At 44.5% G+C, this 25,700-nt stretch overlaps 1 protein-coding gene across 3 annotated transcripts in view; it reads right to left on the reverse strand.

Annotated features, from left to right (window-relative positions):
* Positions 1 to 25,700, reverse strand: part of amotl1 (angiomotin like 1) — a 266,649-nt gene that overhangs the window by 105,162 nt on the left and 135,787 nt on the right. For all 3 annotated transcript variants that reach the window (XM_070891965.1, XM_070891964.1, XM_070891966.1), the window contains one exon: positions 9,294 to 9,438. In XM_070891965.1, the coding sequence (XP_070748066.1) occupies positions 9,294 to 9,438 (145 nt within the window). The remainder of the gene's footprint in view (positions 1 to 9,293; positions 9,439 to 25,700) is intronic.

The following is a 25,700-nucleotide window of genomic DNA, read 5'->3' on the forward strand; positions in this document are numbered from 1 at the left end:
TGGATATATTCAAAAGGGAGTTAGATTTGGCCCTTACGGCTAAAGGGATCAGGGGGTATGGAGAGAAGGCAGGAGTCGGGTATTGAAGTTGCATGATCAGCCATGATCATATTGAATGGTGGTTCAGGCTCGAAGGGCCAAATGGCCTGCTCCTGCACCTATTTTCTATGTTTCTATGTCAGGCATAACCTACCTGTCACAAATCCATGCTGGCTCTTTCTGATCAACTGAAAATTTGCAAGTTGATCAGTCACCCTATCCTTAATTATAGACTCTAGCAATTTCCCGACAACTGGTTAGGCTAACTGGTCTCGAACACCCTGGTTTCCCTCTCTAGCCATTTTTAAATAGCAGAATGACATGCGCAATTTTCCAATCTAAAGGAACAGTTCCTCAATTGAGAGAACTTTGGAAGATTATAGTTAGGGCATCTGCAATGCACCCACCCACCATCTTTAAAACCCTGGGATGGAAACTATCTGCTCATGGGGATTTGTCGCTCTTTAGTAGCATTATTTTTTTCATTACTGTTATTTTACTTGCGTTCATTTTATTGATACCCTGTCCCTGATTTAGTTTCCTTAGGATTTCTGGCATGCTATCCTTTTCCTCTACTGACACAAAGTAATTATTCAACGTGACCACCATTTCCTTATCATTGATAATATCACTGCTTTCAGTTTTTAATGGGCAAACATTGCTCCTGATTACCCTCTTTTTCTTAATATAATTGTAAAAAAGTGTTAATTTTGATATCCCTTGCATGTTTCCTTTCATACTCCCTTTTTGTAGCTCTTACTTTCTGTTTTGTGACCCTTTGCTGTTCTCTGTATCTTTCCCATTCACCAGGATCTGGAGAGCAAGCTGTTGTTCCATGGAGGATGGAGAAACGACTGACTTTGGCTGAGGAGCCACGGGACTCGGATTCCAGGGGACAAGTTTTCAAAAGAATCATGGTAACAGAGCATATATCTCATGTGTGGGCAGTGGAGACCGTTTCCAAGCATCTGGTGGAAATGGTGGATAAGTTGAAGGAGTCCACCCCGCAATTGTGACACTATGCAGGAACTATGCCAGGTCGTGTAGAACACCCTGGAGAGTATGAGTCAAGGAGAAATCTGCAGCAACAAGCTACCAGTAGAAAGTTCGAAAGAATTTGCATCACACACTAGGTGATGTTTAGCAATTCTGATTAATGAAATTGAGAGAGCTGTCAGGGCATTTTCAAGGCCACATATGTGCAGTCAGTGGCATCCTGCACTTGGGGGAATCAAGCTCGTCTGTAACATTGCACTGCTCAATCTCTTTGTTTTGTAGCTTCTATAGAGAAACATAAATTGAGAAGCTCATTTGAAAAGAACATCAGTACCTTCTTTATGCAGTGGTACTAATATGACACAAGTCACCAGCCAGTCACCAAAACAAAATTCAATGCTGTGGTCACTTTTACAGCATATATAATGCTCTTCTCTTTGTGGATATGGGCTGCACCTTCGGCCAGCAACTAGCATAATTCCCCATAGGGACACAGCCTTGGATTACATGGATAGACTAAGATTCGAGTTGGTATCTACGGGTGGGATTCAAATGCCTTACTCTTACTTCTTCCCTACTTTTCTCTCCATATACTAGATCATCTTCCACTTCGAAACAAATGAAATGAATTGCCCAATGAAAATGCCATCAATTAATGTCATCCTGAATGGGGGAACATGACTGAGCTTCAAGTTGTCACATCTATAATACAGCAGTCAATAATGAATAAAGAAACATGAAATGAGAAAAATATGTGGCTTAATATAGAAAACTTTTAAAAGTAAACATTAGGGGGTATATTTTGATCTGTGTGTAAAGTTAAAGAAAATTACTTCACTTGAAGGGGAGAATATTGCAGGGCTACGGGGAAAGAGCAGAGGAGTGGGACTAATTGGATAGCTCTTTCAAAAGAGCCAGTACAGGCACGATGGGCCGAATGGCCTCCTTTGTGCTGTAAGATTCTATGATTCTACAAATGTTTATTATAAACTGCCACAGTTTAGTAAAGTAACTAATTTTACACAGAGCAAAATACACCCATGTAGCATTTTAATGGGACATTAATAACAGGGCATTCTGGAGGGAGAGGGTGAACAGCCAGAGGTCGTGATCCACATTGGTACCAATGACATTGGTAGGAAGAGGGATGAGGTCCTGCAGGCAGAGTTTAGGGAGCTCGGAGAGAGATTAAAAAGCAGGACCTCAAAAGGACCTCTGGATTACTCCCAGTGCCATGAGCTAGTGAGTACAGGAATAGGAGGATAGAGCAGATGAATATCTGGCTGGAGAGATGGTACAGGCGGGAGGGCTTTAGTTTTCTGAGGCATTGGGACCACTTCTGGGGGAGGTGGGACCTTTACAAGCCAGATGGGTTGCACCTCAACAGACCCGGGACCAATATCCTCACGGGGGGGGGGGGGGGGGGGGTGTTGCTAGTGCTGTTGGGGAGGGTTTAAACTAGTTTGGCAGGGGGATGGGAACCTGAAAATAGATTCAGTAAAGAGGGGAGTAAAGCTGGAATTAGAAAGCAAAAATAAAGAAAGTGAGTTTGAAGGAGAGAGGAAACAAGCAGGAGAAAAGGGTAAAAAAACAAATTTAAAGGCACTTTGTCTAAATGCATGTAGCATTTGTAACAAAATAGATGAGTTAATGGCACAAATTGAGACAAATGGGTATGATCTGATAGCCATTACGGAGACGTGGTTGCAAGGTGACCAGGATTGGGAATTAAATATTCAGGAGTACTTGATAATCCGGAAGGACAGATAGAAAGGAAAAAAAGGTGGGGTAGCTCTATTGATAAAGGATGGAATCACTGCAATATTAAGAAATGATATTGGCTCAAATGATCAGGATGTTGAAACAGTTTGGGTGGAGATAAGGAACAATAAGGGGAAAAAGTCACATGGTGGGCGTAGTCTACAGGCCCCCTAACAGTAGCAACTCTGTTGGTCAGAGCATAAACCAGGAAATAGTGGAGGCTTGTAAAAAGGGAACAGCAATAACCATGGGTAATTTTAACCTCCATATTGATTGGACAAATCAAATTGGTCAGGGAAGCCTTGAGGAGGAGTTCATAGAGTACGTAAGGGACGGGTTCCTTGAGCAGTATGTAACGTAACTAACCAGGAAGCAGGCTATCTTAGATCTGGTCCTGTGTAATGAGACAGGATTAATAAACAATCTCCTAGTAAAGGATCCCCTTGGAATGAGTGATTATAGCATGATTGAATTTCAAATTAAGATGGAGGGTGAGAAAGTTGGATCTCTAACCAGCGTACTAAGCTTAAATATAGGAGACTATGAAGGTATGAGGGTTGAGTTGGCTAAATTGGACTGTGAAAATAAATTAAAGTGTAGGACGGTTGATGAACAGTGGTGTACATTTAAGTAGATGTTTTACAACTCTCAAGAAAAATATATTCCAATGAGGAGGAATGGGTGCAAGGGAAAAGATAGCCATCCGTGGCTAACTAAAGAAATAAAGGATGGTATCCAATTAAAAACAAGGGCATACAATGTGGCCAAAACTAGTGGGAGGACAGAAGATTGGGAAGTGTTTAAAAGCCAATAAAGAATGACTAAAAAAATGATTAAGAAACGGAAGATAGACTATGGGCCCAAATTTCCCCAGGAGTTGCTCCGTTTTTTTTTGGAGCAACTTGATTTTTCTGGAGTATCTTAAAAATCCCCATTCTGCACATTTAATTTGCGCCAGTGTAAGTGAGTTAGTTAGGATTTTTTTTGGTTTTGTTTTTTTTTCCCCAAAAGGGGACGTTACCAGTCACCTACACATGTTTTTGCCATTTAAGCCAGTTTGGACAGCAAATAGCTGCTCCAAACTAACTTAGGCCAGCGTATGTGGCCAGTTGTGGCCACACAGAAAACCCTTGTGGAGAGTTAAGAAATCAGCGCAGGTAGCCTCCAAATAACAGTGTAATGATAGGAATGCTAGTTTTTTTTTTTAAATCCCAAGCAGTGAGACTTGACAAGGTGTAGGTGCAATCAGCCTGATTAAACTGAGCATGGGGTTTTTTTCAAGAATAAAAATGATCTTGTAATGAAGGTTGAAGTATAGGGGTCACTTAAGCAAGGGGAGAGTTTTCTTAGTAAATAATAAATCAAGAGCACCAACGCTCTCGCCTGATGGATTCATGTGCAGCATCACACCACACTGAATTTTGACTTCTGCAGCACCAAAGAATTGCCCTGACTAGGTTTAGAAATTTAAAAGGTTAGACTTAACAAAAAAGGCATGTCAAAATGTAAACTTAAATTTTGGTGTTCAGCATTGCGTAGTGTGACTCTGATAACTAGTAATATTTTAGCATTCCATGCAGTAGTGGGTGAGCTGCAAGATACTGCAGATAGGGAATTTTTAGTTAAGATAGCTAGATATTAAAGTACTGGAAAATCTTTGAAGATTCTTTCACCCCCCCCACCCCACAACCCCCGCGATCAAAACTCTTCCCCCCCCCCCCACCAGCCTGTTTCTTATAGCCCTCAGCGCGGGAAGGCAGTGGCCGGCCTGTGCGGCAGGCCACTCAGCCCGGGATAGGGGCGGGGACGCATTGAGTCCAGCGCTGCAGGCATCATCATCACAATCGTAGGAGGAGCTACTGCGCATGCGCAATGCTGCCGGCACTCTTACAGCCCCGCAGCCCCCCCCGCCAGCTCTGTTTCAGCAGCACGTCCCTAGCTCTGCCCCCCCACTGCTTTTGCCACACTATGCCAAGGCCTAGGACGGTCCACGGAGTGGGGAGAATATGGAGCTACATTTTCGGCGTCGTTTTGGGAGCAGAAAGTCGGCGCACCTCAGGTAAGTGCGCCAAAAAAACCGGAGGGGGAAATTTGGACCTTATGGGCCCAAGTTTCGAGCCGCGCCTAGAACGGCGCAGTCCCGACCTGGACGTCCGTTTTTCGCGCCACAAAGTGCACCTAAAAAAACCCTCCGTATTCTCCACCTCCCTGCAGGTCCTCTGGCCCTCGGCGCAGCGCAGTAGGAGCTGTAGGGGGCGGAGCCAGGTCCCTGTGCCGAAAACAGTGCCGGGACCTCTGCACATGCGCGCTAAAGTGGGCATGCAAGTGCAGTAGCTCCAGATGCCAGAAACTGTGTGGGAGGAGCAGGAAGCACGCAGCCCCTAGCCCTGGCCGAATGGCCTCACTGGGTCTGCGTGAATAAGGCTCCTCCCACGGCCAGCTCCTGCTTCCTCCCGACCCGACTCCCGCCTCCCGCCGCCCCCGCCCCCGGACCGGACCCGACACCCGCTCCCGACCCGACACCCGCTCCACCCCCCCTCTCCCCGCCTCCGGACCAGACCCGACACCCGCTCCCGGACCGGACCCGACACCCGCTCCTCCCCCCCCCCCCCGCCCCCGGACCGGACCCGACACCCGCCCCCGGACCGGACCCGACACCCGCTCCCCCCCCCAGCCTCCGGACTGGATCCGACCTGACCTCCCTTCCCCCGACCTGACCTCCCTCTCCCTCCCCCCGACCCGAACCTCCCTCCCTCCCTCCCACCACCCCCCCGACCCGACGCCACTGCCACCTACCTGTAAATCTGGTGCTGGGGACGGGCCCTGCCCGAAGTCTCGGGCCTGACCTGTTCAGCCTCCCGCCCCCTTCTCCTTCCCCCCCACCCCCCCCCCCCAATCTCCTTCCCCCCTCGCCCCCCAATCTGCTTCCCTCCCCCAATCTCCTTCCCCTCTCCCCCCAATCTCCTCCCACCCCCCCACAATCTCCTTCTCCCCCCCATCTCCTTTCTCCCCCTTCTCCCCCCATCCCTCCTCCTTCTCCCCCATCCCTCCCCCTTCACTCCCTCTGCTCCCGCCCTCTCTCCCTCTACCCCCCTCCTCCCCCTCCCCTCGCTGTCAGAAACACAGACACTGACAGACAGAGAATGAGAGACACAGACAGACAGAGAGATAGAGACACTGACAGAGACACACTGAGGGGGGCATCCCAGCACGCTGTTGGAGGGCTCCCGGTGCTGCAGTCGGTAAGTAGAAAATGTTTTATTTATTGATTTAAAAAAAAAAAAATTTTCTTATTAATTTTTTTTGATTGATTTATTGGTTGATTTATTTATGTATTTATCATTTATTATTGATGATGGCTCTTTATTTGTAAAACTGAAGTGTTCAATGTTTGTAAACTTCCCTTTAAACACCCCCCCCCCCCCCCCACCATTCCCTACGTCTGATTTGCAACTTACGCCTGATTTTCTAAAGTGCAGACAAGGTTTTTTCGAGCGTACAAAAATCTTCACTTACTCCATTCTAAGTTAGTTTGGAGTAAGTTTTCACTCACGAAACTTTGAAATCAGGCGTAAGTGGCCGGACACGCCCCCTTTTGAAAAAAAAATTCTGTTCCAAAGACAAACTGTTCTAACTAGAACTGGAGCAAACTAAATGACGAGAATTCCGATTTCTAAGATACTCCGTTCTACACCAGTTGTTTCTAAAAATCAGGAGCAAATCATGTGGAAACTTGGGGCCTATGAAAGTAAACTAGCACGAAATATAAAAACAGACAGCAAGAGCTTCTAAAGGTATATAAAAAGGAAGAGAGTGGCCAGAATAAATGTTGGTCCCTTAGAGGATGAGACCGGGGAATTAATAATGGGGAACATGGAGATGGCAGAAACTCTGAACAAATATTTTGTATCAGTCTTTACGGTAGAGGACACTAACAATATCCCAACAGTGGATAGTCAAGGGGCTCTAGGGGGGAAGGAACTTAACACAATCACAATTACTAAGGAGGTGGTACTCAGTAAGATAATAGGACTAAAGGCGGATAAATCCCCTGCACCTGATGGCTTGCATCCTAGGGTCTTGAGAAGTAGCGGCAGGGATTGTGGATGCATTGGTTGTAATTTACCAAAATTCTCTGGATTCTGGGGAGGTCCCAGCAGACTGGAAAACTGCAAATGTAACGCCCCTATTTAAAAAAAGGAGACAGACAAAAAGCAGGAAACTATAGACCAGTTAGCCTAACATCTGTGGTTGGGAAGATGTTGGAGTCCATTATTAAAGAAGCAGTAACAGAAAATTTGGAAAAGCAAAATTCGGTCAGGCAGAGTCAGCATGGATTTATGAAGGAGAAGCATGTTTCACAAATTTGCCAGAATTCTTGGATGTAACGAACAGGGTGGATAAAGGGAAACCAGTGGATGTGGTGTATTTGGACTTCTAGAAAGCATTTGACAAGGTGCCACATAAAAGGTTACTGCACAAGATAAAAGTTCACGGGGTTGGGGGTAATATATTAGCATGGATAGAGGACTGTCCAATGAACAGAAAACAGAGAGTGGGGGTAAATGATTCATTCTCGGGTTGGCAATCAGGAACCAGTGGGGTGCCGCAGGAATCAGTGCTGGGACCCCAACTATTTACAATCTATGTTAACGACTTGGACTAAGGGACAGAGTGTAACATAGCCAAGTTTGCTGACAATACAAAGATGGGAGGAAAAGCAATGTGCGAGGAGGGCACAAAAAATCTGCAAAAGGACATAGACAGGCTAAGTGAGTGGGCAAAAATTTGGAAGATGGGAGTATAATGTTGGCAAGTTTGAGGTCATGCATTTTGGCAGAAAAAAAAATCAAACAGCAAGTTATTATTTAAATGGAGAAAGATTGCAAACTGCTGGGAGTACTTGTGCATGAAACAGAAAAAGGTTAGTATGCAGGTACAGCAAGTGATCAGGAAGGCCAATGGAATCTTGGCCTTTATTGCAAAGGGGATGGAGTATAAAAGCAGGCTACAGTTGTACAGGGTATTGGTGAGTCCACACCTAGAATACTGCGTGCAGTTTTGGTTTTCACATATACAAAAGGATATATTTGCTGTGGAGGCAGTTCAGAGAAGGTTCACAAGGTTGATTCCAGAGATGAGGGGGCTGATTTATGAGGAAAGATTAAGTAGGTTGGGCCTCTACTCATTGGAATTCAGAAGAATGAGAGGCGATCTTATCGAAACGTATAAGATTATGAGGGGGCTTGACAAGGTGGATGCAGAGAGGATGTTTCCACTGATAGGGGAGACAAAAACTAGAGGCCATAATCTTAGAATAAGTGGCCTCCTATTTAAAACTGAGATGAGGAGAAATTTCTTCTCTGAGGGTTGTGGATCTGTGGAATTCGCTGCCTCAGAGAGCTGTGGAAGCTGGGACATTGAATAAATTTAAGACAGAGATAGACAGAGATAGAGCAGGCTCGAGGGGCCGTATGACCTACTCTTGCTGCTATTTCTTATGTTCTTATGAAAATATTTAAACTATTCATTTAGCTTGATGATTCAGGTTATATTTAAGTTTAAATTTAACACTTTTACAATAGTTTCAATATATAGGTGTGTGCTGGTGAAAAACTAAAAGGAAGGCATAAACTGCATCTGCCAGGATCAAATCGGTTATGAGGAACCTAAGGGGTGGTTCTGTGATCTGGTGGTCCCAGCAGGGAGGGGTGCTCACACCCACAATTTGCCGAGATGTGCTCCTTGGGAGCGCTGTGTCAGATCACAGAATTACCATTATATCTATATCTCAATTAAGTATCAACAATTTGAAGGCGTCAAGGGTTAAGAACATAACATAAGAAATAGGAGCAGGAGTAGGCCATACAGCCCCTCAAGCCTGCTCCGCCATTCAATATGATCATGGCTGATCATCGACCTTATCTCCACTTTCCCGCCCGATCTCCATACCCCTTGATTCCCCTAGACTCCAAAAATATAGGTTATATGCCAGGAAGTATTTTGTTACACAGAGGGTGGTTGACAGCTCGAATTGATTGACAGGGAAGGTGGATGAGGTCAGGTCATAGAACTCGTATAGAAAACAGCTGGATGCTTTAATAGGAAGATGTGCAGGATGTTATGCTGGGAGCAGGACATCAAACAGGCCAAAGAGCTTCTTCATCCAAACTAATCTTGCGACATTGTAAATTTGCAAACCAGACTACTATTTGGAAAGTTTCAAATTAGAAGAATAAGAATGGTCTTATCAAAATGTATGTGTGGATAATTTGGGAAGAAGTTAATGAACCAAACACTAAACTTACCTAAATGTTGGGAAGTTCAAAAATAATGGGCCGGATTATTCTGTACCAGGGCATCTAACCACATCTGCCGTTACCTTATTCTGCATTATCTCAGAATTACAATTTGTTTTGGGTATGCTTCTGGTAGAAGCAAACACTTAACTTAAGACAGACTCACTGGATTTGAAATTGTCTTTTAAAAAAAAATACCTCGAAGGTCCCTGTTGAAGTCATGCAGTCTTCGTATTTCCCCTTCCAGTTTATTTTTCATGGCTTTATCCAGAGTCTCTCGTTTGGTGGTAGACTTCACCAAGTTCTCGTAGGCTTCGGAGATCCGCTGGATTTCCATTTCAAACTGTAAAAGAATAAAGAATAGTGCAGCAATTGTTAGCTATTGTCTCCATTCACATACATTTACTTAATAGGCCTATTCAGAGATGAAAGCACATGATTTGCTTGTTAAAAACATGCGCATGTGACTTCATTAATGTGGCTAGCTATCAAAACTAGCTCCTTTGAAGCTCATGCAGACATATCCACTGAATTAGAAAAAAATGCAGTTATGTAATTGATTTTAAATGGAATAAAGGGGAAAGTTTGTTTTCATACCAGACGATAGCAGGGAAACGAAAGGAAGGCCACGCATTCCTATATCCACGTGGATTTTAATAGGAAGCTTTAATTGAACAGTTTGCTTCCAGACACTCAACAGCCTAATCTGTTACTGTGGAAAAGGAGTCAAGGCTGATGCAATAACCAAAAGTGGGATTGCACGATTTAAAATCTTACTTTACTTTCCAAAAATGATCCTTGGAAAGATCACAGTAGATTTGTACGTCCACTGAAATCTTTAAACGTGCACACTGAATTTCACCTACAAAACTGGACTGACACTTTTTGACAAAAGATAAATAGTGGAATCATTACATGTGTTGATTGTTTATAAACAAGTATGTTCCCATTTTTCCTAGAACAGATATGGGCAAGTAGCACTGAATAAGTCAAGAGCAAATTCAGCTCGTAAACATTAGAAAGACAGAGAAATAGACAATAATGACCAGATAAAATGTTTTAGATGTTGACTGAGGGATAAATATTGGCTAGGACACCGGGGATAACTCCAATGCTCTTCTTTGAAATAGTGCCATAGGATCTTTTACTGAGAGAGCAGATCGGCCTCGGTTTAATATCTCATCTGAAAGATGGCACCTCCGACAGTACAGCACTGTACTGGAGTGTCAAGCTAGATTTTTATGCTCAAGTCTCTGGAGTAGGACTTGAACCTACAACCTTCTGATTCCAAGGCAAGTGCTACCCACTGACATCTTAACAGTTTGCATCAAAAACAATGGCCCGGATTTTGCAGTGGGTAATGACGGTGAACTGTCAAATTTGCCGTCATTACCCTTCTGAAAGTGACCGCAACTTCAAGATGTAGCGCATGCAAACGTGGAAATCCTGAAGTTGCACTCAGTCATTCAATGCTCCGACACAGGCTGCGCTGTGGACCCCCTCCAAAATCAGTGTAATCAGTGGTGCTGACTAAACCTTGGGCTTTTCTGCACTATTACACACCCCATTAAATGTTAAGCGTTGTTAGAATTGATGTAACTGGGGTTTTAACAGCATATTGCCTGCTAAATATCCATTCTAGCCCCAAAAAACTAATTTTTGTATTTGTGGAATGCCAAATGTATCCATTATAATAGAAGTTACAATTTTTTAAAACTTTTTTTTTTTATAAGCAGTTTGTTCATGATATTTCAGCAACCACCTTATCCCCATGTGAAAGTCACAATCTTATTTTGACATTTTTAGAAGCCCGGATAAAAGCTGCTTTTAATTTCCTGGTTTGCTGTCTGAGAATTCTTCAATGCAATTGGCTGCTTAGACAGCTTGTTGACGTCACTGCAGCTCTTTGTTGGGAATTCCCATTACAAAGCGTTACAATCAATTGCATGTTGTGAAAGGTAAACTTCTCGCCACAGAGATTGAGATCTCTCTGTGGGCAGCTTTCTTCGAAGCCAGAGGCGAGCACCTTTGCTTCATTGCTGACTGTAAATTATGAGCCAATACATATTCTATGGGGTGGGGAAAGACATGAGTCGGGATGGATCTGAGTGAGTGGGGGCAATATGGATTACAAACAGTTCCGGAGGGGTTGGAGCTGGCTGGGAATGACTTCGGACAGGGTACAACAGGCCAGAAACAACTCCCCAATCCCTTCTCCAATATCCTTTCCCCTCCCCTACCTCAAACCCAGTATATATTACCAGCTCTCACCTTCTTACATAACCTCGCGTTAAGTAAAGCTAAGAGGGGGATATTGGGGCAATTTTCTGGAGTTCACATCCATGTAATGGTATCTCGCCTGCAGCCCCTGTACGTCAGAAAATCACAGGTAGCACACCTACTATTTCCCAATATTTTACCACCAGTGCGGACTTGGAAAATTTAGGCTGTAAAGGAGCATGTGTGAGAATCACACAGAGACAATGAAGGCACAGGAAAAAAAAATGGGTGGGGGGGGGGTGGGGAAGAAGGACTTATAGAAAGTGAGACATAAACGAAGGGCAAAAGAATGGGGCAGAGTCACCACAACAAGAAAATTGTGTGAAGTTGTGTGAAGTTGTACAGAAAGGGAGGGGTGGAAGAAGAAGGAGAGGTGAAGACAAAATGAGGGATAATGACACAAAGAATGAGACTAGACAGGAAACACGGAAATAGTTCCAAAATAATTTTTTTGTCAGTGAGTAATGCCAAAGAAGATCAAATACATTGTAAAACATAATGGGCCATAATTTGCTGTAGCAAGTCAACGAACGGCATCTGCTGTTAGTTAAACTTGTCCTTGCCCATTTAATCACAATTATATTTTGCACTGCAAGTTGCTGAAAGTGCAAGCTAATAATGTTGCAGCGAGGAAAACTGAGCATCTGGGACCCGAGTGAACAGGGAAAGCAACTGTGTACCTTTTCAACCAATCAGAAAGGACTGTGAAATTAACAGTCCTAGGACTGAGAAGGAAGTGTAAATTAGAATGGGTAAATTCAATGCCAAATCAGATACAGAAAGAGAAATAGGGAGGGAAAGAAAGATTGGATTCAGAGAGAAAAAAAGACAAAGGAAAAGTAAAAAATTAAAATGTTACATTTTTGAAATCTCCAACAATTAAAACCTGAAGGAATGAGATGCCACACTTGTAATTGTTAATTTTCATGTGCCAGAGAGGTTGACAGGCAGTAATTAACATTTATCACGTCATTAAAAGGGTACTTCGACTGAAATGGACAAGACCTAACTTTCTGTGACGAGTTTAATTCATATCTTCCGCGCAACTACAGACAGCGAGATGGCATTTTCACAATGTTAATAGCGGAGTGGTGCATTTCCAACAGAAACATCTGGATTTCCGTGTATACTGTGCATCTGCCATCTCCTGAAGTTGCTGTAGCATTTGCGCATAAATAACACACGGCACCATTTGCATCGCCGTTAATTTGATAGCAAATTATGGCGCGTTGTGATATATGGTACAAGACTCATATCATTCCCTCTGAATCAGCATGAACAATGCCACAGGAGATACATTGTTATCTAATTTAAAAAAATAAGTGGATATGTGAAAACTAAAAACTTGCTTCACGCAGGCAGTACTGAAAAAATAAATAAACCTGATACCGAGCTTAAGGCATCCAAGCTTTAAGGAGAGCTTGAAGAGCCTGGGGAAGAGAAAGCTCAGAGCAAATATCATTCATGTATTAAGAGAAAATGTGGGACTGCCAGCCTATGATTTCCCCGCTCTTTGTCAGATGGCAAAATTGCACAAAATGTTAACGACTTGAGGCTGTTGGACTCTGGAATAATACTCCGGCTGGGCTGACCAAACAACGGAATTGTTGCTTTAGTGTTCCAATGCTCAACAGATGGTCGGATGTTGGCCTGAGCCTCATTGTATTTGTCTTTTGTTGTTATTGGCTTTATTTGGATCATCAGCCACAGATGCAAACAACCTGCAAGTAATACAGGCATCATGGACTGCTGCATAATTAAAGTGTCATGGGTGCAGACTGGATTAATATGCAAGATCATATCTTAATGGTTAGAAACCACCTGAACATTTATGGAGTGGTATCTCAGTTTGTTCATGTGTACATTAAGGTTGACCTGATGGTCTTGTGGGTTGCATTTATAGCTCCTTAGACTCTTGGGAAGCCTGCCAGTAAAAGTTCTGTACCTTCCTCCACTTGCCATCTCCTTACCACTGGGAAAGTGATAAAGATAATTGTCCGACCAAACATTTGATTTATACAGGCATAAATGGCTGACTGGCTTATCTGCAGATGTCCCCTTCAATTCCCTGGATGGATCCTGCTGCATAGAAACTTAATGCCATTGTGACCTTCATAGCCAGGAAAGCATCATCCCAATCATTGAGGTGTCTGTAAATCAGCCTGCAGCATATGTTCACAGTTCTGTGCTGCCTCTGCAGTGAAGTGAAATGGCTAAAACAGGTGTCTGTCATGGGTCATATCCAGATAGAGCTGGCATGGTTTATAAAAATCTTTCCTTGGGTATGGATGGGAATGCACACATTGTCTATAGGAGCTTGTGCACATGGAGATATTGGCCCCTCATTAATTTTCTTCGCTGAATTCATGGAGTACAATGAGAACAATCAAAGGGATTCCAATCCTCCCAACTTGATCTGCTAAACATAATGCAGACTATAATGGGGCAAAATTGGGTGCCTTTGCGCCTCCCGTTAGCACCCATATTCGGCGTGAGTTTTGCAGTGGTGCTACGGCATTGCGCCCCGATCTCCTTTGCCCGCAGACTGTGATGTCATCGCCGTGCGCATCACCTCGGTAGCGCCTAGGACCCAAAATTGAGTTGCAGCCCCTGCAGTACTGCCGGGCGAAAACACAGACAGCTGCAGGAGGTGTGCATCAGGCAGCAAGCCGCTTCAGGGACAGTGCCTAAAGGCAAGGCGGCAGAGGCAAGTAAAAAAAAATAAATGATCTCTCTTGCAGCATTTTTCACGGGTTCCTGATTGTGCGAGATCGCGACTGCCAACGAGAAGATGCTAAGTTTATTTTCCTTTGCAGAACATGCAACAATGGCCCTATTCTTCAAGGGAAGGAAGAAGCCTTTCAACGTGGCTGCTGCTGAACTCACCACCCTGCCTGCTGCGGATTGCGCTCCAAAAAAGAAGTGGAGCACTTGATTTAGCGTGCCACTTCCTTCTTGGAGTGCAAACGCCAAATTTTTTTAAAGTTTGAAATGATTAGCAGCTAGCACTAATTTTTCAAACTTTTAAAAGTTAACGCTCCAAACAAGGATACACCCAATTTCACCCCGTAAGTTTTCAATACTTTCCTCCTTTATGCCACAAGAGTCCAAGATCTTACTGGCTCCATTTGGCTCTATAGTTGTACTGACAGAATGCAAACCCGTACCTACTGGCAAAAGAGAACCCATCAAAGCATCTTTTGTATAAGCTTTGTAGGAAGATTGGTAGAATACCACCATACCAAGCTCATGTTTCACTGAAGACACCAGACCTCGATATTTCCTATAAAAATGCTTTCAGTGCACTGATGACTACTGGTGCCAACTAACCAACAGTGCATAGTATCAGTCAAGCACCAGAGAAATTGTGCCTGGCTTGTGTACTATGAATCATGTTTGCTAAGTTGAGGCAGTATGCTGTACTAAAAACAAAAAAAAACATATAATCGGACAGATTTTGTTGCTGCTCGCTGTTGTCATGGTCCTTCATTTATAATGACCATCTAGAGAAATTATTTTATGAATTGCTTTGTCTATACATCTGTGTTTTATCCATTCAAGTCAGAAACATAAAGCTGCCTTTTTCAAAAATCCTGAAATCTCTGTCCAGTTTCTAATGGTCTGAAGTTTCTGAAAATGACATATTCATGGGCAACTTTGAAGCTACGGGGTTAGACTGGTTGTTGTAAGTACTCAGCTCATATATATGGTCTTCATAACTGTGGCTCCAAGTTTCCACATGATTTGCTCCTGATTTTTAGGAGCAACTGGTGTAGAACGGAGTATCTTAGAAATCGGAATTCTCCACATTTAGTTTGCTCCAGTTCTAGTCAGTTAGAACAGTTTCACTTTGGAACAGAATTTTTTTTTCAAAAGGGGGCGTGTCCGGCCACTTACGCCTGATTTCAAAGTTTCGTGAGTGAAAACTTACTCCAAACTAACTTAGAATGGAGTAAGTGAAGATTTTTGTACGCTCGAAAAAACCTTGTCCACACTTTAGAAAATCAAGCATAGGTTACAAATTAGGCGTAGGGAACGAGGTGGGGGGGGGGGGGGGAAGGGAAGTCATTAAATTCTACAATCAATCCTTAGTTATACTTATACAAATATTATACAAATAAATCCAACCTGAATAAAAATTTATAAGCAAAGAAAAGATTAAATAAACCATGTTCCTACCTGTGTGAAAGTGCTTCAGGCAGGCCTTTCATGTTGGAGACAGGCAGGGGTGTGGCGTCAGTGTCTCGACGGCAGCGGCAGCAAGCTTCGAGCTGAGCTGCAGTGCTTGAGGCAGGCCTTCATTCTCTTCGTGGCTGGCCGCGAAGAAGCAGCACCGGATGGACCCGAGGCCATTCGGCCATGAGATATCAGCGGCGTCAGTGGCTGGCCGGCAGCCGAAGATACAGCAGCAGCCTTCGAACTGTGAGGGGGACTGAGGCCATTTGGACAGGGAGAGGCAGCCACATCGACAGTTTTATATTTAAATTTGCAGAATGGGTGCTGCATTGTCAACACCACGTATTATTGCAAAGTTGAATTGGCACTCTTATTTCTCCAAACACACAGTCCTTAATTTGTATGCACCAATGCAGCACCGGTTCTGCAAGTTTAGCAGTGAAAAGCTGAACTCACTGATTTCAGCAGGTGATTTATTCAGCAGTGCTGCTAAAAGCACTCCCTCACACACAGAAATATCAAAAAAAAATTAAATTACAAGCCTTTGCAGGGGTCCAAGAAACAAATCTTCAATTTTTCTGCAGTATTTTTAAAAATGGCCGAGTGCCAATGTTTGTGTGAGACTGCGCGTGCACGCACGCTCCAACGCGCACGCGCAGGGTTGCCGGCACCACGAAGGCTAATTTAAATTGTACCCGCCCCCTGCTACTTAGAAAATCGGCGCGAGTGTTAGGCTCCGCCCCCTGCTGCGAAGAGCGCGCCGCGCCAAGCAGACATCGAGCTCCTTGATATCGGACTTTTTTTTTTAGGCGCAGTTTTCGGCGCGAAAAACAAGCGCCCAGCTCGGAGGTGCGCCGTTTTCGCCGCGGCACGAAACTTGGGGCCAGTATATGGTTTGGGCTCAAAAAATTAATCATATTTGCAGCAACCAGCTTCTACTCTGGACAAAAACATGGTGGTCTAACAGATATACAATTAATCTGGTTTTGTTCGGTTCTGACAAATATTAGTTCCAGTTCAGTCTGACCTATTATGATATCTGCTGAAACATATTGTACTATAGGGTATATGAACATAACAAAACATGAAACAAAAGAAGCCCATTCAACAATGAGAACATTCCTTCCTGCAGAATAAAGTACCATTAAAATCTCAGCACAGGAGGAGGCCATGTGGCCCATCATGCCTGTGCTGGTGCTAGCTCCACAGCAATAATCAATACTCATCAGTCATATAAATTTTGCCTGGGGATCATTCATCCCCTGTGAGAAATAAAGTGAATTATGAGAAATGGCATTTAAGAGGGAATTAAATAAGCATCCCAAGAACTATACCCTTTTGCTACTCTTGAATATTTTTTCCATTTTAATTCCCTTCAAACAGAAAACAGCAAAGCCAGTGTGGGAGCAGTGACTGACTGACTGCAACTTCAGGATTTCCATGTTTACTTGCGCATGTGCTACATCCCGAAGTAGCGATCGGTTTCAAAAGGGTAATAATGAAGAATGCTGTTAGTTCGCCATTATTACCCACTGCAAATTCTGGGCAATCATATCTGATCTTCCAAAAGTGGACAGTGCAATTACTATACGAGCCATTGGAGAACAGAATGTACAACCACAAAAACACTCATGGGCAAAGAAAAATCATCCCACCCATCAAAGCTCATCCTTCTAGTACTCTGTTTTCCAACCTTGTGTTCGACTGTATTTTGAAAGCCCCTACTGTACTGTCTTGCCTGTCAGATAATTCTAAACATTTCTTTGAAGAAAGACATTCTTCCTAATATTAGTTTAATATTACTTTTCAAAGTTATGAATGTATTTCCTCTGGACCTACCAGCCTGACTCACCTTTATGTAGCATTTTGGCTTTACCTTAACTATACCATTTAATATTTTATATATTTGAATGAGATGCCTTCTTTTCCCCCAGAATATAGTGCATGAGCTTCTCTGATTTTTCTTCTAGCTTATCCCTTTTACTTGGGATCATTCTTATTTCATATCTCTGTATCCTCTCCAATATATGTACATATTTTCTGTGTCACAGTGATTAGAATTGAAAACAGTGTGATCCAATCAGTGCACATAAAGGGCCCAAAATTGGTCAATGCATAAGGTCTGCCTATTTCTCGGCCGTATGCCGGCGGTGCGTCGTTTCAAACTGCCGAAACCGAAGAGGACAAAATTAGCTGATTTGTTTGCGGCGTTATGTCGGCGGTATGCCAATGGTCTGCAGCAGGCGGTAGGTAACCTAGTAGTCGATCCAGATCAACTTTCTCTTCGATGGACAGTGTGGCACTGAAATGCGCATGCAGGATTTTTTTTCCCACAGAAGCGCTTTACCCGCGATTTCGGGGTTCAGGGGTCACCCGCACAGAGAGTTGAAGAGGGAGAGCGAGCGAGATGGAGCAGCAAGCTAGTCGACGGGCAGTTACTTTAAAAACACATTGCAGAGTTAAAAAATATTCATAACTAATAATTCCACACTTTGAAGACATTTTTACAAAGCAAAAATAATATTAATAAAATATATATATTTTTTTAAAAAGGTCGAAGCGCAGGAACATTGAAAGGGACGGGAGGTTGAGGGCGCCCGCCTTCGACGAGATGGAGTTACCTGTCCTTCGAGAATATTATAGAGAGGTATTCCGAGCTAACGAAGAGTGGTCGTGGAAAGCTGCCCCCCAAAGGAGTGCAACTGGATATGGGATGAGACCATGGTATATGCACCAGGGAAAGGTGCCATAAGAGGTGGAACGATCTGGTGAGGGTAGCAAGAATAAGTAATGATTTTATTTATGCACCCCCCATGTGCCATGTAAATGTAGGTTCAGTGTCACATGGATAATGTTACTTATCTTAAGGTTACGGCGATGTATTCGTGCTTTCAGGCAAAACAAGAGGATTAACGCAGTGTTTTAGTGTATGTGACCCTGTGTGTCTGCGATGTTAAATGGATTGAAGATTTTTACTTTCATTTACTTCACTTTCTGCAGAAGACATCTGCAACAGCAGCGTACGGGTGGGAGGACCCACAACCTAAGAGCCATTGACAGAAATAGGGATCCGTGCCCTGTCTCTGGTCAGGGATAGCAACCGTGCCACCATCGGCATTGGAGCTGACCCACTCACAGGTCTGTGTTGCAGTCCTGTCATGTCATGTAATGTAATGTAACTGTAACTGTTACTGTAATGTTGGCCTCATCTAATATAATAAGTTTATTGCACTCGAATGTTGGCCTCATGTGATGTACTGCAATGTTGAGGGCATGTAATGTAATGCATATATGTAATATGCATATATGCGATATGTAATACAGTAATGCAGCAGTGGTGGACATTTAAGAAAGACTGCGATAAGTCACTACTATGCACTCATGACCGCTGCTCTGGTACCAAGCTTTGTTAAATGTGGTTTTGTACTTTCAGACTCAGACGATTCAGACCAGATCGCCACAGAGAGACTAGACAACAGACTCACTGCCTCCACCTCTGGCGTCACCCAGCCCTCTCCCGACTTCCTCTTCCTTGTCTCTGCCAGTGGTGAAGAGGAAGTGGGAGAGGAAGAGGAAGCGAAAGAGGAAGAGGAAGCGAAAGAGGAAGAGGAAGAGCTGCTGATCCTGGAGCCGGTGCGGGGGGAGACAGAGGAGGATACACAGTTCCATGTGGACCAGCTAGAACATCTTCCACCACCGAGTCTGTATTCAAGGGATTCCCCCATGGCTCCTCGGATTCTGTGGGACCAAGCGTTGCGCAGCAAGGCACCCCCAGTGTTGCAGCGCCCTTGCCGCAGCGACGGAGGTTGGTGCAGAAAAGGTCAGGTGCTGTACTAGGCATGGTGCATCTGTCACAGGCCAACGTTGACATAGGTCGAGCGTTGTTCAAAGCCATGGCTATGATAGCCGCAAACATCACGGCTCTATCAGAGCGGCAGTTGAAGGATATGTCGCGTATGATCACCGTGATGGAGCGAACCGCCGACTCCGTCGAAGCCATGCGGAAATCAACGGGATTGGGACATGGCACGGAATCCCCCCACCCCACCGCGCCATAGTAGTCAGGTCGACAGCACCTGAGGGTGGGGAGCTGCCATCATCTTCCAACACTGAAGCCGTGCCTTCCACATCACAAGCTTCTCCTGAGGCCCCATTTATAGTGCCTTCAATGTCTGACCCCCAACGACAGCAGCAGCACTCTGGGTGCGGTGCTGCATGCCAGCTTGGTACCACTATGGGGAGGTCCGGGCTCAGGCAGTGGGAAAGGGAAGGGTGGGAGTAAGAAAGCGGGGAGGGGGGGTGAAATAGTCCCAGGGTGGTGTAGCGTGCGGTCGAGGACAGTAAAGGGTCTTTTGTTGTACTTGTTCATTGAATAATTGAAGTTTGAGTGTTAAAAGTTGTTATTAAGTCATCAAGATCCACGGTGCAGCCCTGAACACCGTGGACCACTTCCCGTATCTCAGGAGCCTCCTATCAACAAGAGCAGGCATCGACGACGAGATCCAACACTGCCTCCAGTGCGTCAGTGCAGCCTTCGGCCGCCTGAGGAAAAGTGTTTGAAGACCAGGCCCTCAAAACTGCCACCAAGCTCATGGTCTACAGGGCTATAATAATACCTGCCTTCCTGTATGGTTCAGAGACATGGACCATGTACAGCAGACACCTCAAGTTGCTAGAGAAATATTACCAATGATGTCTCCGCAAAATCCTACAAATCCCTTGGGAGGACAGGCGCACCAACATCAGCATCCTGGTCCAGACTAACATCCCCAGCATTGAAGCACTGACCGCATTCGATCAGCTCCGCTGGGCAGGTCACAAAGTTCACATGCCAGACACGAGACTCCCAAAGCAAGTGGTCTACTCGGAACTCCTTCATGGCAAACGAGCCAAAGGTGGGCTGTGGAAATGCTAGAAGGACACCCTCAAAGTCTCCCTGATAAAGTGCGACATCCCCACTGATACCTGGGAGTCCCTGGCCAAAGACCGCCCTAAGTGGAAGAAGTGCATCTGGGAAGGCGCTGAGCACCTCGAGTCTCAACACAGAACATAATTTTGGACTGTTGCCGAAACCCTTCAGCGATCTCCCCTCAGCCTTGATGACCGATGGCAAAATGTTTGGAAGAACTGTGACATTCGGAATGGAACCCTTATATAGAGGACACCACAGTACAACCTGATGGATGAAACCTACCTCGAAACAGTGGACAACCATCAACTGCCTCAGAACTGGTTCTGGTAGATGCTGCCACGTTCTACATAAATGGAAAATTAAAGCATCCTCATCATGTGACTGTGAAGCTCCTAATCAAACCCTGGAGCACATCATTGAGCACTGCCCTCAAGAGGAAATTTGCAGGCAGCCTACAAGATGTCCATCGGAAGCTTTGGCCTGGATATGCAACTCAGATATTGACATTTGATTTGCTACCACCATACAAAAGAAGTGGCACATAATTTAAGCGGTTGCTTCAGTGCAGTACTGAGGGAAGACTACATTGTTGCAGGTTCTGCCTTTTAGATGGGATGTTAAACCATGGCCCTGTCTGTTTGTTCAGGTGATATAAAAGGTCCCATTGGCACGATTCAAAGAAGTGCAAGTGAGTTCTCTGCTGGGAGGCTGGAGTTCCTCAAGAAAAATGCTTTGTGACAACTCTGAGAATCTGGTATTGACAAGCTGGTCACAAACAATTTGATCATTGAGGGAGCGGAATCTCTTTCTACTCTGGAAATTCATTGGGTCCACAATAGGAGCATGCAGTGCATTGTGGGTGCCATCTATAGCACCCAGAATTTTGGGAAAACCAGAAGCATGATAGAACTGAACAGCTTTGTCTTGCAGTTGCCCAGGAGTCATCCCAGCATGGATGATTGTTCTGCTGTTCTGAAGATGGTATCGGTGACCTGTCAAATGCAAGCCTAAACAGCACCCTGGCTATGTTGTTTAAGTCCCCAGTTCCATCTTGGAAAGAGCCAATGGCATAAAAGTTGACAGCTGTACTGACTTTGATAGCCACTGGCAGTGGCGATTGGAGACTTGATCTGGGCTGCAGGTCATTGTGCAGGAGGTACAATGCAGAGCTTCTTTAAAAAAAAAGTGAAACAGGTGATGAAGGCACAGTTCTTCACTCAGTCTCCAATATCTGCGGGGCCTATAGACTAATTGTGAGAGGGGGCAATAGTGGGTTGGCCTCATTCAATCATGCAGCACTGAAACAAAACTCCTGATTATATGCAGGTAAACCTGAGACACGGGCAAACGTTGTCCAAGCAGTGAGCACCTTTTAATCTCACACCCTGCTGTGTTTTCACTATCCTCTCCGACCCTGAATGATCAGTCCTCAGCTTCATCCCCTTACGCCCACACCTCAATGAATTTCGAGTGGCACGATGCTGAGCTCTTTTTCCACCGCTTTTGCCTTCATGCCCACTTCTTCGGACAGGAGTCTTCCCCCTGCACAGCTAACCTTTTCTCCCATTTTCAGAATTCTCGCTCTACCTGGACCCCTCCCTCTGGCCTCTTACCTTCTCTAGACCTCTTCATTGCAAACTGCCAACGGGACATCAGCCGTCTCAATTTCTCCGCTCCCCTCACTCACTCCAATCTACCTCCTCTGAACTTGCAGCACTCCGCTCGCTCAGATCCAACCATAACCTTGTCATCAAGCCTGCTGACAAAGGTTATGGTTGCAGAGGCTGATCACCAACTTTGACGCCTCCTCCTACCTTCCCCTGGACCATGACCCCACTACTGAATATCAAGCCATAATTTCCCAGACCGTCACTGACCTCAAATCCTCTGGAGATCTTTCCTCCTCAGCCACCAACCTCAAAGTTCCCCAATCCTGCACAGCCCGCTTCTACCTCCTTCCCAAGATCCACAAACAGGACTGCCCTGGTAGAACCATCGTTTCAGCCTGTTCTTGCCCCACAGAGCTCATTTCTTCCTATCTCGACTCTATTTTTTCTCCCCTTGTCCACTCTCTTCCCACCTACATCCACGACTTCTCCAATGCCCTCAGTCACTTTAACAATTTCCAGTTTCCTGGCCTCAACCGTCTCCTTTTCACCATGGACATCCAATCCCTCTACACTTCCATCCCCCGCCAGGATGGCCTGAGGGCACTCCGTTTCTTCCTCGAGCAGAGGCCCAACCAGATCCCCATCCCCCACCGCCCTCCTCCCCCTGGCTGAACTTGTTCTCACATTGAACAACTTCTTTAACTCCACTCACTTTCTCCAAATTAAAGGTGTTGCTATGGGAACTTACATGGGTCCTAGCTATGCCTGTCTTTTCGTGGGCTATGTGGAAAATTCTTTGTTCCAGTCCTACTCGGGTCCCCTCCCTCACCTCTTTTTCCGGTACATTGATGACCGTATCGGTGCCATTTCCTGCTCTCACCCTGAACTTGAAAGTTTCATTCACTTTGCATCCAATGTCCACCCTTCCCTCACCTTCACATGGTCATCTCCGACTCTTCCCTTCTTCGACTTTTCCGTCTCCATCTCTGGAGATAGGCTGTCTACCAGTATCCACTATAAGCCCACTGACTACCACAGCTACCTGGACTACACTTCCTCCCACTCCGCATCCTGTAAGGACTCCATTCCATTCTCCAAGTTTCGCCATCTCCGTCGCATCTGCTCGGACGACGCCACCTTTCACACTAGTGCCTCTGACATGTCTTCCTTTTTCCGCAACAGAGGATTCCCCTCCCCCATGGTTAACACGGCCCTTGACCGTGTCTGTTCTATTTCCCACACCTCTGCTCTCACCCCTTCCCCTCCCTCTCAGAACCAAGACAGAGTTCCCCTTGTCCTCACCTTTCACCCCACCAGCCTCCACATTCAACGGACCATCCTCCACCATTTCCGCCATCTCCAGCCTGATCCCACCACCAATCACATCTTCCCTTCCCCTCTCAGCATTCCAAAGGGACCGCTCCCTCCGCGACACCCTGGTCCATTCCGCAGTCACCCCCAGCACCCCTTCCCATGGCACCTTTCTGTGCAAGTGCAGGAGATGCAACACCTTCCCTTTTACCTCTTCCCTTCCCACTATCCAGGGCCCCAAATACTCCTTCCAGGTGAAACTGCGATTTACTTGTACTTCTTTCAATTTAGTATACTGTATTCGCTGCTCACGCTGTGGTCTCCTCTACATTGGGGAGACCGAAAGTAGATTGGATGACTGCTTTGCAGAGCACCTCTGTTCAGTCCGCAAGTGTGACCCTGAGCTTCCGGTCTCCTGTCACTTTAATTCTCCACTCCATTCCCAGTCTGACCTCTCTGGTTAAGAATCTGTTCGTCAGAACTGGAGTGTGTTTGGAAAGAAGGGTCATTGACCCGCTGAGATTTCCAGCATTTTCTGTTTTTATTATAGCACCTTTTAATGGATCACAGCACTGGCTAGGTTGGCTCATGAACTAAGTACACATCATTTTACCTGCCTGCAAGGTACCATGATGGAAATTATGGCTAATGGGGGTGGAAACGATAGCAAATTTGGACACCTTACACATCCATTTCATTTGCACATATGTAGGAAATGTTCCATCCCATCCAGTTGGAATGAAAGCAGGGATAAGCATGGCATAATTGGGTGCTGCCCAAAAATATAAGCCTCAAAATGGATACACACCCACGTAACACCTCTTTATCACCAGATGGGATTTCAGCCCCAACTTATAAAAGTGAATACTTTTAGAACATATTCACTGGTTAAATTAGACGGACAGTTTTCCATAGCTGCTCTCATACAGTTAATAATTAGTAGTAAGTACAACAGTGTTCTCTTGCTTTTCCAGCCAGATGCTTTTCCAACCAGAATACACCAATCATAAGGGATCAAAGAGGAAGGATAGAAAAAAATACAAAACCAATAAATACATTAGGCTTACTGGATTAGCTAAGGCCAAGTTAACAATTCACTATAGTGATGCAAAAAATTAGCTAATACTTTTCATTTCTTCGAATACTTTCTCATGCTCCCAGATGCTATTCGAGAGAAGGGAATGAGACGACTCCATGGAATGTAAACTAAGCTAGGAAATAAAAATGGTGGTTTCCAAATTTGTTGAATGAAGATTTGGAAAACAGGCATGTGCAACCCATGTGAAACAGATACTGTATCACCAACAGAGCCATGGCTTGTTATCTGGACTAGATTTCTTGTTTATCTAATCGTGCAGCTGGTTTTGATTTATTTTTATAACATGGGCTAAGTTAAACTTCAAAAACTGTTATTTACATTAACAAATGCTCTGGCATTCATCATGCTTTACACAATTCAACACCAAGATGTCGGACTCGTGAATTTTTTTTCACAATAATCTTCCCTACCCTCCAGAATATACTGCCGGTTTCACAGGTATCGGGAGCTCTATGCTATCTTGTTCATGGCAGTGAGTGATGACATGCTTAATCAGACCTGTGAAGCAGCTTCGCTTCATATCCTCACCTGAATCCCACAGATGCTCACTTTCATTGGGACCACTGGAAAGAATCTGGAATGGGAACCTTGGTGATTTTTTGATTCTCTGGTCCACAAGAATGAAGATCAAAATGTGTGCATTTATAATTTTGTTCAAGATTTATCCCAGTGTACGGAGTTCAATCTGTAGTTTAATTGAAAGTAAAACCTGTGGTGTTTGCTTACTGGAGAATGATGCAAAGCTTTCCTGCTGTGCACATAAGCATAACAATTGGGCTCCCTGGATTCTAAAATGCATGGATTTTTAGACTGTTCAACTATTTCCCAATGGAATCACAAATGCCAGCCTTTAAAGGGACAGTGTCTGACTATTTATAAAAAATGTTTAAAAAAATGCAAAGCAATTATTTAAATCACTTAAAAATGCATAATTGTCACCTACACAGGATATTATCACAATGAAAAAGATAATTGACTTCTAGTTCTTATTCCTCACCAAAAATAAAAAAGCTTAGAGTACTTTTTCATGAAGACAGTGGGAACAATTTTGACTTTGGATGATACAGCGACACTGGATCAGGTGCTCGCTATACATCTCTCCCAATTTTGACATCATTGGAAATGAAAATCAGAAGAGATGTTTTAATCGATATCACCCACTTTACACAATCGCCCAGTCAAAATTAGATGCAAAAAAAAAATATGGAATTTGTGCC

This window comes from Pristiophorus japonicus, chromosome 10, assembly GCF_044704955.1.
Source record: "Pristiophorus japonicus isolate sPriJap1 chromosome 10, sPriJap1.hap1, whole genome shotgun sequence".
Lineage (NCBI taxonomy): Eukaryota > Metazoa > Chordata > Chondrichthyes > Pristiophoridae > Pristiophorus > Pristiophorus japonicus.